The 15153-nt window shown below is 46.2% G+C and overlaps 1 protein-coding gene across 1 annotated transcript; it reads left to right on the top strand.

The window, feature by feature from the left end:
- Positions 1-6790: 6790 nt before the first annotated feature.
- CYBC1 (cytochrome b-245 chaperone 1) lies at positions 6791-13525 on the top strand (the record flags this gene model as incomplete). The annotated part of the gene is made up of 6 exons (XM_084273717.1): positions 6791-6875; positions 8644-8685; positions 9984-10057; positions 11087-11183; positions 12796-12940; positions 13399-13525. The coding sequence occupies 6 exons, from the start codon at positions 6791-6793 to the stop codon at positions 13523-13525; spliced, it is 570 nt and encodes a 189-aa protein (XP_084129843.1).
- Between the last annotated feature and the right edge of the window lie 1628 nt (positions 13526-15153).

Here is a 15153-nt window from a genome sequence, read left to right as displayed (position 1 = left end):
AGGGACAAGAGACAGAGCTGTATGAGGATGAGAGACCCAGAGCTGTATGGAGACAAGACACACAGAGCTGTACAGGGACAGGAGACAGCCGTCGCTGCAGGAGTTTGTCACCCAGCGACAGAACTCTCTTGTTTCCTTGCAAGTGTCTGCAAAAGACATCACAAATGTTTGTGGTTTGAGCTGTTAAAAGATGTCACAATTCACTGTTTTAAAGATAGTCCCTGAACAGAAAGCACGAATTATGCACTGCTTTTTTTTTTAAAAATTTACTGACTATAAGTGACTTAGGATTGAAGTCACAAATGAGGAATTTCTTAGCTTTACCATGAGGAAAGCTAATAAAAAACTTTCTTACTGTCCATTTAAAGAATAAGCTGATACAGCTTTACATATACCCCGGAAAAATATCACTAATCCCAGGTTGAGGTAAAAGTTGTAATAGCTTTGGTAACCATTTTATGTGCTATTATCTTCATAAGTATTTTTTAAAAGCACTACAATCACTCTAGAGCAATTCCCTTGCAACTTCAGAATCTGCATTTCCTACAGAATTGCTGGAATACAGCATTAGCTGACATCTTGCTCCCTGTTTCTTTGGGACTTTTCATACTGTTCCTTTCATGTTTTCACGCTAAAAAGTTGTGATTTATTCTACAAGGATACAATAGCCCCAGTTGCATTGACAAACATAGCGATAGCACAGATGAAAATTCTAAGTTAGGGATGTACAGAGATTTGCACTCAAAGGCATCACTAAAATCCTTCCAGTTCACACTGATGATTACGCTTACATGTGTTATCCAAACCTGATATAGCGATTCTTCAAAAGACATAACAGTTTTGGATACTCCTGTAACTCTGCACAGTTTGTTTTTCATATCCCCACCTTTCTTCATATTAACAGTGAAGACCAGGTAACTACATGAAAGTTGAAACATTTGCAGAAGCACTGAGAACACCTTAAGTGTACAATGTACCTGCTTCATCCTCTGGGTTTGGAATACCTGGACTGAATTGATTTCTGTTTTAAGAATTCAACACCCCTCCACCCCCCCCCCCCCCCAAAAAAAAAAAGAGCAAAACCTCATACAAACAGAAGTGTGCATGAAACCAACATTTCAATACATGGTGTAAGATTATAGCTGTTTAATCATTCCAGACTCCATTTACATTGTCACCAAGACCAAATTCTGCTTTCCATTAGCTATTTATGCCATTTTCCCACAGAACATCAGGTCAATTGCCATCAGCACCGTGCCTGACAACCTGAAGAAAGAAAGAACCGTCCTGTTTCAACCTGCCCCCAGGGAGGTAACAATTACTACCTTTGCACCCCTGCAAACCTACTTCAAAAAAACCTCACCCAATAAAAGCTTTCTTATGTCAACAGTAAGCAGCACTTAAGAGCATTACTTGCTTTTATGGCCTCTCTTGATATATTTGGCTTCCGTTGCTACATGGAACATTTATACCTGCACCTAAAGCATTTACACCAAGAATGAAATGGAAAGCTGAGTATTCCTCTATGAAAACAGGATGCTGTGACCTGGGAGAGCTATAAAGACTGATGCGTTATGCATCAATGCTGCAAGGCATCAGCAAGCTCTAAGTGCCTCCTCAAGTTAGTGACAGCATCTGCCATTCAACAGCTGTCAGAATTAAGCAATAAATCTTTGTTACAGCTGCTAAACGTGTATTCCATTGAGTTAGTACTGCCCAGCTTTATACATGCTGTCCCCATAGAGGTCAGTGGGCACCACACAGAGCTCAGCAGGATGATCCCATTTGGAGCAGGGACTTGCAGCCAATGCAGTCCAGCTGCAAAACACCACTGCATTGGTGACTGTTTCCAACCATGTGTTTAAAATCAAGCACACCAGGAATGTTATCCCAGCACATTAGTAAGATCACATGCTTCTTGCACTGCTGAATTTTTAAGACCTTGGGGAAAAGAAAAAAAAAAAATTGTAAGGAGCTAGAAAAGTGTATTTAGGAAAATGGGCTGAAATGAGGGGGAAAGGACCAGAAATACAGGCAGTGTCAGACTAGTGCAAAATAAAAATCAGTTCCACATGGTGGTGTTTGGGGATCAATGACTTAGAAGTGTATTTACTACACAATGCCTTACAAAAACCTAGGTTTCGGTATTATCAAGCAAGTCATCTACAAATAGTTACATATTTCTGAATGTTTTCCCTGGCAAATAATGGTGGAGTTTTTTCTGCAGCAATACGTTTTGGAATTCATGCTGCTGTTTAAGTCCAAGATCAGGCTTTTAAAACATGCTTCTTCCTTTCTTTTTATTGGTAGGCATAATGCCACTGAGGTACTTCAAAACTCTGGTGTAAATTCCCCCGGTAATTGTAGAAGACAACATTGTAAGCATCATTAATCAATACCAGAAGCTTACGAGGCTCATTGCCATATTCCAGTTTGGACAAGCACTCGTGTAACACTGCTCATAGTTTAAATAGTTTCTCTCCAAGCTCATAATTAAATTAAGTCATATCAGTTTATCCTACTGGGGTCTTTGCAGGACTAAACACTGTGCAGTTCTAACATTGTTGTAGCTAGTAACACAGGAATAAACCAGCAGGATATGCTGTGTGGTTTGAATGGAGAGAACAGACGAGTTCCTTACTTATTTCACTCTAGTCACAAAAAGTCTTTTGTATCACTCAAAATGGCTTAGCTCTTGGTTTCTAGAGAAACTGGATGCTTATAAATGCTGACAACTGCTTATACATAAATTTCTTCTCAGAAGGCTCAGTCAGCTGCTTGTTTGGGTTGAAAACACGTGATTCTTATTGCTTCCTGCTTTCCATCCAGATCCAGCAGCTGGTACCTCCTGACTCACAAGCATGCAAATTCATTCTTACAGTTACTCACAGCCTTTTCCCATTAAAATAGTTCCACAAAAATTGCAGATCAGTTTTTATTTTCTACTACTTACAGTTAAGTCTGTACCATGGAGTCTAAGGAATTTCCCCCCCATCTTCAAATAGCTCACTCCAGACTGCTATAAAAAAGGCTGTGCCATAAAAACTCACAAACACATATATTCAGGAGCAGGTGAACAAACTTCTATCATACTATAGCCTTGAGCAAACACTGTGCAGTACCTGTATTAGGAAAAAACCCTCCAAATTATGTACACCCTTCATGAAGGGCCACATTCCTCTGCCACTGAAAGATGACCAAGTATCATGTAGAGACAAAGCAACAAATTAGCTTACATAAAGGGAATTGAAGGAGTTAAGCTACAGATATCTACATTTTACTCATTCTGTCCCAAAGATGACACAAACAGGTGCTCTAACAGCTCCACATGAAGAATACTTAACAGGAAACACAAAGGCCTATTCAAGCACTGCTTACCATCCACAAGATGACACTGGGTATTTTGAGTGAATTAGAACCTATTCTGCCCAAACAACAGTCATTCTAAAGTTCAGCCTTCAGGTATCACACAGTTCACCACAAGTCGTGCCACATTGAACCCGTAAGACTGTCACTGGCCTTTCTGCTTTGCACCTCACCCAGAAAACCACCACTAACCACACCCAGCAACACACTCCCACCCACCCTCCCTCATCCTACAGCACTTGGCTCCCTCCTCTACCAACAGATAAAATTCTTCTCATCAGCTTTACGTGACTAAAGTAATATAGCTCAAAGAGACACCAATACTCCTCATCCTCAGCAGCACCACACGCTCAGCCGCCATCTTTAATACGGGCAGCACGCCGCCATCTTTACAGCACAGCCATTCTCTCCTCGCACTCCGGGGGGGCGGGGCAAGATGCATTTACCCACCCCTTTGCCCTCACCCAAAATGGACTCTTGCGCGTCGGTGCTTCTTAAGCCGGGCAGCGCGCTGGCGCGCCCCAGTGGCCTCTCTGCTCATTCTTTATGGTCCGGGCGGTGTAGCTGCAGGAAGTGGAGGTGCCTGGGCGTCCCATTCAAATCGCGTCCGGGCGGGCGTGCGGCCGTGTGCCCCGGCAGGTACTGCGGGGACGGGCAGGGGGCGTGCGGCCGTGTGCCCCGGCAGGTACTGCGGGGACGGGCAGGGGGCGTGCGGCCGTGTGCCCCGGCAGGTACTGCGGGGACGGGCAGGGGGCGTGCGGCCGTGTGCCCCGGCAGGTACTGCGGGAACGGGCAGGGGGCGTGCGGCCGTGTGCCCCGGCAGGGTGCGGGGGCTGCAGGGCTGAGCACAGGGGGGAAGGAGGGGGCTGTGTGTGGCTGTGGCGCTGTCCCGGTGGGGAGCGGCGCCGCCCCGCTCCTCAGCGCCCCGCGGCTTGCGCCGGGCTGCCGGCCCTGGGAAGGAGCGGGCTGGGGCGGCTCCTCTCTCGGCCCGGCGCGGGGGGCCGCCGCGGGCTGGTGCCGGCTGCGGGCCTGGCGCTGCCCACGCGTGGAGGGTGGAACCCGCGGGTTGTCGCGGCGCTGGCAGCGCCCTGCGGTTCCTTTCCCCGGCCTGGGTGGGGGGGTGGGGGGGGGAGCAGGTGGTGTGTGGGACTGGGGGCGAAGCAAGCCCAGCCTGTGTGTGTGGGTGAGCGCCTCGGGGCGCTCCCTGGGGGGCTCTGCCGTCTCCCCCTCACCTGGGGGCTTAGGGGGGTACGTGGGTCTTTCTTTGGGTGCTGGGGATCAGTTTCGTGGCGAACCGAACGCCCTGGGGCAAAGCAGCAGCCCCAAAAGGCGTTTCTCTCCCTCTCTGTAACCGTCAAACTCCTGCCTTCCCTTCGAGCCCGTTCATGACCCATGTTCTTGTGACTTTAGAAGCTGCTTTCAGCGATTTTTTACTTCCTGAGGCTTCAAGCAGCTGCTCTCGGGGCCAATGCCGTTGACTTTCTGATCCCAGCATTAAGCTGATGCTGCCATCTGGGTGATGGGGCTTGGCTGGTGGGATGGGGGTGATGATGAAGTTCAGTTAATGGGTTTAACCGGTGCATCTGTGAGTGATCTGCTAAGTAAGGTGAGCTGTGTGAAACGTGGCCAGGTTTCTGCAGTGGTCTTCATGTGTCTGATACCTTGTTAGGGGTTTCTGGGTTGCAGGCAGGAGAAGGCTTTGTGTGTGCAGAAACCCTTTGCAGTACATCAAGGGCCTCTCAGAGGAGTCGTTTGAGAGTTCAAAGGTGCTGCCTGACATCCGGAGGAGATGGAGTGTTGTGCATCAGTGGTTTTGCCTCCCTTGGTTTCCGAGTCTTTGAGATGTGTTGCTAAGAGATTAAAATCAGATTAAATCAGTTAAATCTGATTTATTAAATGGGGGAAGAGAATCACCTGGAGCTTTATATCTAAACTAGCCAGGGTGTGTAGAATCAGCAGAGGGTCAGGTAGCATCGAAGATGCTAAAGCACTAAAAATCAGATCCCTTTCTGCTGTGAAAGCCTGGCTGTGCTCTCCTGTAAGTGTTTTTTATGGATATGAAATAACCCCTTGAGCGCTGGTGTTCATCTGGAAGCCTGTTCTCATGGGCAGCTAGTGACAGCCTGATGCCAGCTGCCTACATGCTGGGTCTGCAGGGAGAAGAGTTGGCTAATTAATGATTAATTAATGATTAAAGCCAATTGAAGGAGTTGGTGCTTCTTTTCTTTAACAGTAAATGAGCTGTTTAAGGCTCCTCCAGTCCCCAGAATGCTTCAGATATTGAACTTTGCTGAGCTAATTGGCAAAGTACACATCCTCTTTAGAAATCCCTTTGGGGGAAATCTGCTCAAAATCCCCTCCTGTAAGTGGTGTGAAGGTTGTAACGTGAGAGAGAGTGAAGCAGAAGATCCTGTTGATTAAGGCCTGCTGCCACTGTGACACAATACTTGGCACATGCTTCCATTTCCCATTTGCTCTTGCTGGATTGGGGTGGGCATGACAACAGCATTGATCCTGCTAATTCGTGCAGGAGCAGTGAGCAGCCTGTCCTGTCTCTGAGAGACCAGCTGGGTCGTTGTATGCCTCTTGGGTCTCATACAAATTGGTCTTCAGGCTTGTGCTGAGCAGTAGGGTGGGATTGGTTGTTGCACTGGACCTTGTGAACATGCCAGAAATCAAACAATTTTATGCTGTAAATAGCCAAAACTTGCAGAAAGTGCTGCATGGGGTTGTCTGGCTCATACAGCTTGTAATTAGTACCTGTCCTTTTGCTTCACTGTTAATTTCTGCTTTGGTTGGAGGCATAGTCTTGTTGGGGAGAGTCAAACATGCTTGTGAGACACTCCTGGCTTTGAGTTAGCTTGAAAGATGGGAATGCCATATACTGTGGTAGGCTGAGGCTGTAGGCTTTGCAGGGCTGTTACGGGTCAAGGAGGGACCCACATCTCTCTGCAGAAGGCTGTGCCATCCTGCTGCAGCTGCCAGGCTGGTGCTGTTAGCAGAAATGCTGTCAAAGAGCTTCCCATTGCTCTTGTTGTTCTAAGTGCCACATGAATTGTCAACAGTGTTGTTCCAGGTTCTTATTTCTCATGTTTCCTGCTGGAATCTGGTTGTGGTAGAAAGGAAGAGACTTCTACACCCAAAATGAGAAGTTTCTTGAAGAGTTCAGGTTCCTGTTGTTGTGCAAGTGCCCACATGACCGTTTTTCTTTGCAGCTTTTTAGAAGTGTGTATATTATCTTCCTGTGATGGAAACCCCTGTGTTCTTACACAGTTTATAGTCTAGATTCAGCCTTGATAAGTCCTGATAGATGCTTAGGCAGGGACAGTGTTGGAGTCAGCAATGATTTGAAATTTTTATGTATGTTTTTTTTCCTGTTGAGGTTTCATGAGTCAGACTGGGCTGCTGGGAGGCTCTTCTGAAGATGTACATGTTGGTTGAACACCGTACAAGTTCCCATCTTCATCTGAAGAGGTCACCTGGCATCAGAGCTTGGTCTCTCTTTGTTGGTAAGACCACAGTATTCCTCAGTTTATTTCAGAACTTGCTTTAAGGGGAGTGGGACACCAAATACATTCCTGACAGAGCCTGTAGCAAGTGGCACCTTCCTTCTGGGCATTTTTCTTTCAGGAGGAGGAATCATTGTGCTTTGAACTTCTCCTTTAGCACAGCCACGAAATGAGTTGGAAGTCCCCTTATCAGTGGGGTGCCTTCACTGTGAGACTGATGGTTTTTCAGTCTCTCATCTGCAGAACCTCAGGGGCTCATGGGCAGAGTCTTAAGGGAGCCTTGAGAAAAATCAAGAGAGAAGAAAGTTCATTGTGCACCACGTGGCAACGTAAACATGAAGCTTCTGAAGGGGCTGCATGCTTATGTGTTCAGAAATGGAAACATCTGCAGTGGAGTGATGCTGGGGTTAGATCTTGTGTGATTGACAGTGAACTCTGAGCAGCGCTGTGGGTATGAAATAGGAAGTCATACAGGATGTTCTGAGAGGCATCTGCTCTAAAATACTACTGAATACACAGAAAATCCTGGCGTGGGGCTTGGGCCCCACACTGAGAGTGCTGGTGGGATAAATGTGGCACTTTCCTGCTGAATGGATCCCAGTGCAGTAACGCTACAACATGGTCATTGCATCGATGGCATCTGGTCAAACTCTCATGGAGACAAGATCTCTCTGGTTGGCAGTGGCACTCTGGGGCATGAGCATCTTCCCACTGCTTCCTCCTCTGGGATTAAGGAGCTGGCAGCTTCTGACACCCTTCTATTGCAGAAGGTTTTTCTTTTGACTCCATGGAGCACTTAGAGGGGATAATAACATGTTTATGTCAGCATGCACAGAGTTGTACTGTGCTGGGGAGGAAGTGTGATGTAATGGTTAGAGTGAGAGTCCCTCTGAAGTTCTCTTCCTGATCCTGTCATAAGCAGTGTCCCTCAAGGGTCTGTGCTGGGACCAGTGCTGTTTAATGTCTTTATTAATGATACTGACAGTGGGGTTGAGTGCACCCTCAGCAGGTTTGCTGATGACATCAAGCTGAGTGATGAGGTTAATGTTCCAGAGGGATGGGATGCCATCCAGAGGGACCTGGAGAGGCTGGAGAACTGGGCTTTGGTGAACTTCATGAGGTTCAACAAGGCCAAAGGTAGGGTCCTGCATCTGGGTTGGGACAAAACATCTGGAAAGCAGCCCATAGGAAAAGGACTTATGGGTACTTGTGGATGAGAAGCTGGACATGAGCCACCAATGTGCATCTGCAGCCCAGAAGGCCAACAGCACCCTGGGCTGCATCAAAAGAAGTGTGGCCAGCAGATCAAGAGAGGGGATTCTGTCCCTGTGCTCTGGGGAGGCCTTGCCTGGGGCACTGCATCCAGATTTGGAGCCCTCAACACAAGAAGGACAGGGACCTGTTGGAGCAGGTCCAGAGGAAGGTCACAGAAATGATCTGAGGGCTGGAGCATCTCTCCTGTGAGGACAGGCTGAGAGAGTTGGGGCTCACTGGAGGGATGAGACTAGATGGCCTCTGAAGATCCCTGCCAACCTAATGGTTCTATGACTTCTGTCTGGCCTCAGCCCCTGTGCTGTGTGGTGTCTCTGCAGAATGTGAGGGGTTTTACCTGGAATTCTCTTTCCTGTAGTGATCAGTGTCAATCACATTTGTCCCTCTTCAAGAAGGAGATGAACTAGTGAATATTGTCTGGGTTTTTTTTGTAATCAGGGAACTCTTGCTGGTTTGACCTGCTTGTTTGTCCTGACTCTCTCCCCTCTTATCCTAGGAATAGCCTCCATAGGTTTGGCTGCTGCGTATTACAGTGCAGGTAATGGCATTTCTCAAACAATTGTTTCTTTCCTGTCCATGTCTGTCATGCTGATGGCTCCTCTCTGCAGCTTCTCTCTGCCCTTACAAAACCAGCACCATAGGTACCTACCACACGTGGTGGTGTGAATATTAAACTCCAATCCTAACTGTTGCCTATGTTTGACTTACTGTCCTTTATTTCTTATTAGAAATAAATTAGAAGTTTCTTATCACTGCACTATTTCTTACTTCTGTTTGCCAGAGTACTTTTAATAATGATATTTAGTACTCTGTGGCATTTTGTACTGTCAGTGTGTTTTGTAAATGTGATTAGCTGCTCCTCCCATCTCCCCTGGGAAGACACATAATGTTTGTTTCCCACCATAATGAAATGATCACCTTCTGATGGAAGTGCTCTTTCCTGGTAAATAAATCATTATGGTCAGAAATTCCCCATAAGGTCACCTTCAGAGACCAGCCAGCTCCTGCTGCTTCCTGCCCCTCTGTGACAGAGCTGATGGCACCAACCAGCAGGTATCCTTCCACCTGTGGGATTTATCCTTTAGGCTGGCTTGTGATTCTCTCAATGCAGTGTGTTAACCTCAGATTTTAAACCTTAATAGTCTGTAGGAATATGCTACCAATACACTCAATGTATCTTTATTTTAAGAGCAAAGTCCAGTGAAAGCTCCTTGAGACTCCAGCTGTATCAGCCTATTTCTTTCCTTAGGACATTGCCCCAAAGCTTTTCTGAAGTGATACTGAGCACAGTCCTACTCTGCTTCAGTAAAAGCCTGAGTAAGCAAATGGCCTAGGCTGCAGTATGTAAACATTCCCAGGACATAAAATGCAACAGTTTTGTTTGTCAAGAGGGCTGACTGCTTCGTTTCATGAAGAAACATGCTTGCTGCTGTGGCTTCCCATTGTCCCTCACCCTTGTCCTCTGCAGAACAAATACTTGGTGGCTGAGAGCTTTGTCCATGCCTTTTAAGATGCCTTTGCTTTTAGGGAAGAGAAAAATGTGCAGTGATTTAACAGCTGTGCTAATAATACATGTGCTTGTGATTCTGCATGGTTTGGAGCCTGGTGTGGATGGAGTCTTTGGAAAAACATGTGAAGAGCTTCTATATTTTTATCCCTGGAGGGAGCTGTAAAATAGCCTCCTTTACAATTAAAGGCAAAAATGTTGTGTTGGAGAAGCCCTTTTTTCCTGTTGTTGCCTTTAAAGGGAGTATGTTTTTTTTAAAAACAGTTTGAATACCAAATAAGGAGAAAAACCCCCTCAATATATGCTTCTTTTTTTTTCCTGTTGTTCAGACAGCTTGGCATGGAAGCTCTTCTATATGGCTGGGTGTTTCTTTGTGGCAGCACAGAATCTGGAGCAGTGGGAGGTAAGATGCTGAACTCAGGAAATGAAGATGTTAGTGTGGGAGTGGTTGGGAGATGCTGATTTCAGCAGCCCTGTGCACTTGCTCAGTCCAAACAGATGAGCGATGCTTTTGGAGAAACCCTTTGGGGTTGCTAAACCAGCACTATAATGAGGGATAATTCTTTCACTAGCATGAAAACATGAAGCTAAACGTGCAAGGGGCTGCCCAGGGAGGTGCTGGAGTCACTGACCCTCAGGGTGTCCAAGGGAAGGTTGGATGAGGTACTTAAGGATGTGATTTAGGGAGTAACATAGGTGGTAGGGGCTGGTTGGACTAGATGATCTTGGAGGTCTTTTCCAACCTTAATGATTCTATGATAAGTATTTTTTAAGGGTAGACTTCCCCCAAACTGTTTTTGTGGGTCTCTTTTCCCTTACAAGAGAGGGGAAAAGAACAGCACATACAGCTGCTGCCTTGTGGTTTTGCACTTGCTGTCCCAGTGGGTGACAGAAGGACATGAAGTAGGGTAGCTCCAACCTTCTGGGCCACTTGGCCATTACTGGAGCAAGTGACCCACACGTATGAGGTGTCCTATCCACTGTCAGGGCTATTGTAAATGCAGTGTAAGCCTGGCCTGTAGAGCAGAACTCTGCCATTTTTTGGTGGAGTTAGTGACTGTGTCAGTAAAAAAATGAACTGGAACCTGTGTTCACAGTATGCTTATACTGCAGGGTGAATGTGTACCCCAGAAGTGAGGATTGAGCTCCAAGGTAGTGTTCCAGTCTGGTTCTAGGCTGATTTCTTATTGTATGGGAATGTGACATGAGGGGCAATGAAGCCTGCTTTAACTTCCTTCCAGAAATAACATGGGAGATACAGTGAAGTCCTTGTTAAAGCCAAGAGCTACACTGTGATTATCCCAGTCCAATTACAGAGGAATGTCTCTAAAATAGCAATGTTACCAAGATTATTAATTTTATTTTCCTTCAAAGCACAACTACTGATGGTGGTTTTAAGAAACTTGATATTTATTTTTTTTCAATTTTACAGGAAGCTGTATTTGATAAGAACAAGGGAACAGTCTGCCTGAAAACATTCAGCCTTTACAAAAAAATACTGACCTTCTCAAAAGGAGGCAGTGAACAAGGTGAGCAAGGGGTATGTGTGCTAACAAATGTAGTGGGCAGACAGAAGAAATGTGCCACTTCATAAGCTTCTCTAGAGTATGGTACTCAAATGAGCCTGATCTGTTTTGTTCCCGAGCAGCAGATGTAGTGATCTTGTAGATCTTGGCTATGAAGATGATTAAAGAAGTGAAGCATCTGCCCGATAGGATAGGCTGAAAGAACTGGGGCTGTTCAACCTTGAGAAAAGAAGCCTGAGAGGGGATCTGATCAATGGTTATCAATATCTGAAGTGTGGGACACAGGGGAAATGGGCAGCCTCTTCTCAGTGTCTGTGGGGACAGGACTAGGGGCAATGGCTGCAAGTTGGAGCACAGGGAGTTCCACACAAACATGGGGAAGAACTTTTCCCCAGTGAGGGTGAGGGAGCCCTGGGACAGGCTGCCCAGGGTGTGTGGAGTCTCCTTCTCTGGGGATATTCCAGCCCTATCTGGACACAGACCTGTGTGACCTGTCCTAGGGACCCTGCTCTGGCAGGGGGTTGGACCTGATGAGCTCTGGAGGTCCCTTCCAACCCCTACGATTCTGTGATCTGCCTCTTGGAACCCAAATGCCTTCTCAGGTTAGGGTGCTGTGAATGAATCTTGTTAGTTTAATCAAAGGTAACTAAGCTTACCCTCAATTTTCGATAATAGTCTCAGCTGTTCCTTTGGGATGCCAATGAGCAGATTTTTATTTCCCTTTGCTGCTGAGAAATCCTAAACTTAGGATCCAGGATTTGAGGTTCCTGTACTCTAATCTGGTTTTGGTAGCATATGAATCTGTAGGTATCACGCAAGCAGGCAGGTATGTTTTGCAGCTAGGTAAGAGGCATTTAAAACAGCCTGTTCAGCAGGCTCAGCTTAATGCTGTGTCTCATTTCCTTTGTGCTTCCTGTTGGCATAACAGAAGCTGATGTATAGTATGGGATGTGATTGAGTCCCAGTGAGACTGGAGCTCCGTTGCAAACCCAAGTAGGATACTTGTCAGTATTTTTTTTATTCTACTTGCTGGTCTAAGTCAAGCCAACTCTGAATATGCTCAGAAAACTGACAGTTTGAATCTCCTTAGACTGAATTGTGTTTTAAACAGTTCCTTTGTGGAGTCAGAAGATAGAGATGTGGAGTGTTTCTGAATTTTTATTTAGGGCATGTTCACATGCTGGGGAGCTGAGTGCTCCCCTTCCTGAGAGACTGCTTAGTAATGCCTGTTTCCAGTACCACTGACAGGGGGATGCAGAGATCAGCCAATGCTCTGTGCAGTTACACCTTTCAGTATTCAAGCTCAAACATAACACCTGTCTACCTGTGCTGTGCAGAAGACTAGTGAAAACTGTCATGAAGTGGGAAACATGGGTAATAAATGAACAGTCCCCAGCTCCTCAGAGGCTTAGGCAGTATTTCTTGTTCATTAGGGCTTACACCATCTAGCACATGCTGTTGTCTCTCCTTTGAATAGCTCAGCAGTTGTTTGTTGCAGTATTGCCCCAGTTGTATGGGACCAGAGCAGGAGTACTCAGAGCCCAGAGTCCTGGTCCCCAGGTCACTGTGGCTGCTGCTGTGCTAACAGCCTCCTCTGTTTTCCCCCTCTGTTTAGTCGTGGCTCCGCTGCATGAGATCGGAGACGTGAATGTGGAGGAGGAGACTGTGAGGTATTTTGGGAAGGGGTACCTGGTGGTGCTGCGGTTTGTCACTGGATTTTCACACCCTCTGACGCAGAGCGCGGTGCTGGGCTGTCGAAGGTACGCTGTGGGCTTTGTGATGACAGTGAAGGTGGGACATGCCACTCACAGGTCAGGAATTGCCAACTACTGAGACTCCCTGTAACTCCTTTTTCATACTTCTGATAAAACCCTAAATAAATGTCTGCTTTCAGCTGCAGACATTCAGGTAACACCACCTCCCATTAGCACACTCCTCATATTTAGATATCCAGGATCCCTTTAGTGCTGCACATCTGCAGTTTCCTCCTAGCTCAGCTGTGCAGTGGCAGAGGGGATTGATTCTGTGCTGCTAACATTGTGAGGAAAGGATTGATATGTTCTGATGTGGAAGTGAAGGCTTGGCCTGATACCCCTTCACAAGCAGGATGCTGTCAGTCATTCTCTGCTCTATGTCCTTCAAATGGTTGTTCCTAACAATTCATGCCTGATGTGTGGCCAACTCCACTAACTCTTACGTTGTTTCTTCCTTTCCCCAGTGATGTGGAAGCAATTGCCAAACTCATTACTAGTTTTCTGGAGCTGGGCAGAGGAGAGAGCCAAGAAGATTTCTCTCAGAGCAGCGAAACAGAGACCAGTGATGCTGATGAACCCCAGGGCAAATAGGAATACTCCTCATGAGATGAAAGCAAAGACTTCCAGACATCTGGAAAATATACTGATCATTCTTCAGAAAAAGAAACCTCTCACAGTCTTGACCCAAGCATTGTTCTACATGTGCATTTGGACTGGGAGGAACCTGTCTTAGGGCACCATTTTAATGCTAAACTGCTTCAAGATCCACGCTGCCAGAGTTGCTGTTGGAGGGTCCAAAGCAAATTCTCTTTCTGTGCTCCTTTGGTTTAGTTTGTGCATGTGGCTGTTGCTGGCTTCTGAACTTTGTCAGCTCATCAGACTAGTCTACGAATAGGAACAGTTATTTATTAATGAGTTGGCTTGAAATCTTCTTCTGCTTTCCTGTTAATGAAGTAGAGATGTAGGTGTAAACTTCCACTTACTGCAAACCTCTGCTGCAGGTGCAGTGTCTGAGATGTGGAGGAGCTGGGTCTGTAACTCCCAACACGATGCTCTGAGTGAAATGCTACAAAGTGAGTGAATAGATGGCTTTTAAGCAGCTTAGTGCACAGGCTGGGGGATGCAGGGTAGTGGCACTTTTATATTCTCTACTACTGACTTGCTGTTAGATTTTGGTGGAAATTAATGCTTGAGTGACTGTCTGGAATTGGAAGCATCAGGCTGGTCAGCCTGTTACACTGCCTTACTTCTCTTGGGCTTGCCAAGGAGCCATAAATAGTTAACAGATGATCATGCTGATGGTTCATCATCTTTGGGATGTTCTAGCTTAATTGTGTTAGGCTTAATTGCTTAACTTCTGGACATAGGCTACCCCAAGAGAGAATAACCCTTTCTAGACCTCATCATTTACTGTTTGAACTGTGTATTTACAAAGGAAAAAAGCACATCTCTTGCTTTAGCTGGGGTGAAAACTGATGTCAAGCAACCTAGGCTTGGTTTGTATTTCCCTCACTTGAAATGATACCCAAGTGCTAAACAGTAACTTAGTTTTTTTAAAGATAGCTGGGATAGAGCCAGTGTTGGACTTGCACCCATGTTTTTCTCCAGGTGTGTGTGGTGTCCTCTGTTCTGGCCAATGGCTTCACAAGTGGTGGTTAAAATAGAATTTTTCCAAGAGATTTTTTTTTGAAGTAAAAGCTACCTCTGTTAGCCAACAGGCTGCCTAGAGCTAAGACTGCATCATGCCTACATCAACGTGTCTGTGCAAGGAGAGAGCTGTGAAGAGCTGGAAGCTCCTTCAGTGTGCTAAACCAGCTTGAGCTGGGGCTCACTGGGCTTTGTTTAGGAGTTGTATGGTGGGAAGACCTGGAATAGAAATACCTGTGTAAGGATTTTCTAGGAGATCTGAACAGGGTGTGGGGTACCTGGTCTGCTTTGTCATGTTCCAGCAGTAGATGTCTCCCAGCAGCAATTTTTTCAGGACTTGAGAGAATCTGCATTCAGTGTTCTGTCTCTACAGAAGAGAATCCTGTGAAAAGGTTTCAGCAGAAGCTCCATCCTGTTGTATGTCTGGCTGGATCTGAAAGTAAACCCAAGCTTATCTGACCAAAGAACTGGTTCTACTGAAGATTTCCCTTCCAGCCACTTACACCCAGGATGTGAGCTGTGACAACTGGGCTCTTACTGTCAGTCTGAAAGGGTCTTCAGACTTAAGAGGG

The sequence above is a fragment of the Gallinula chloropus genome (genome assembly GCF_964237585.1).
Source record: "Gallinula chloropus genome assembly, chromosome: 20".
In the NCBI taxonomy this organism is placed as follows: domain Eukaryota; kingdom Metazoa; phylum Chordata; class Aves; order Gruiformes; family Rallidae; genus Gallinula; species Gallinula chloropus.
This window is presented reverse-complemented; position numbering and strand designations above follow the sequence as displayed.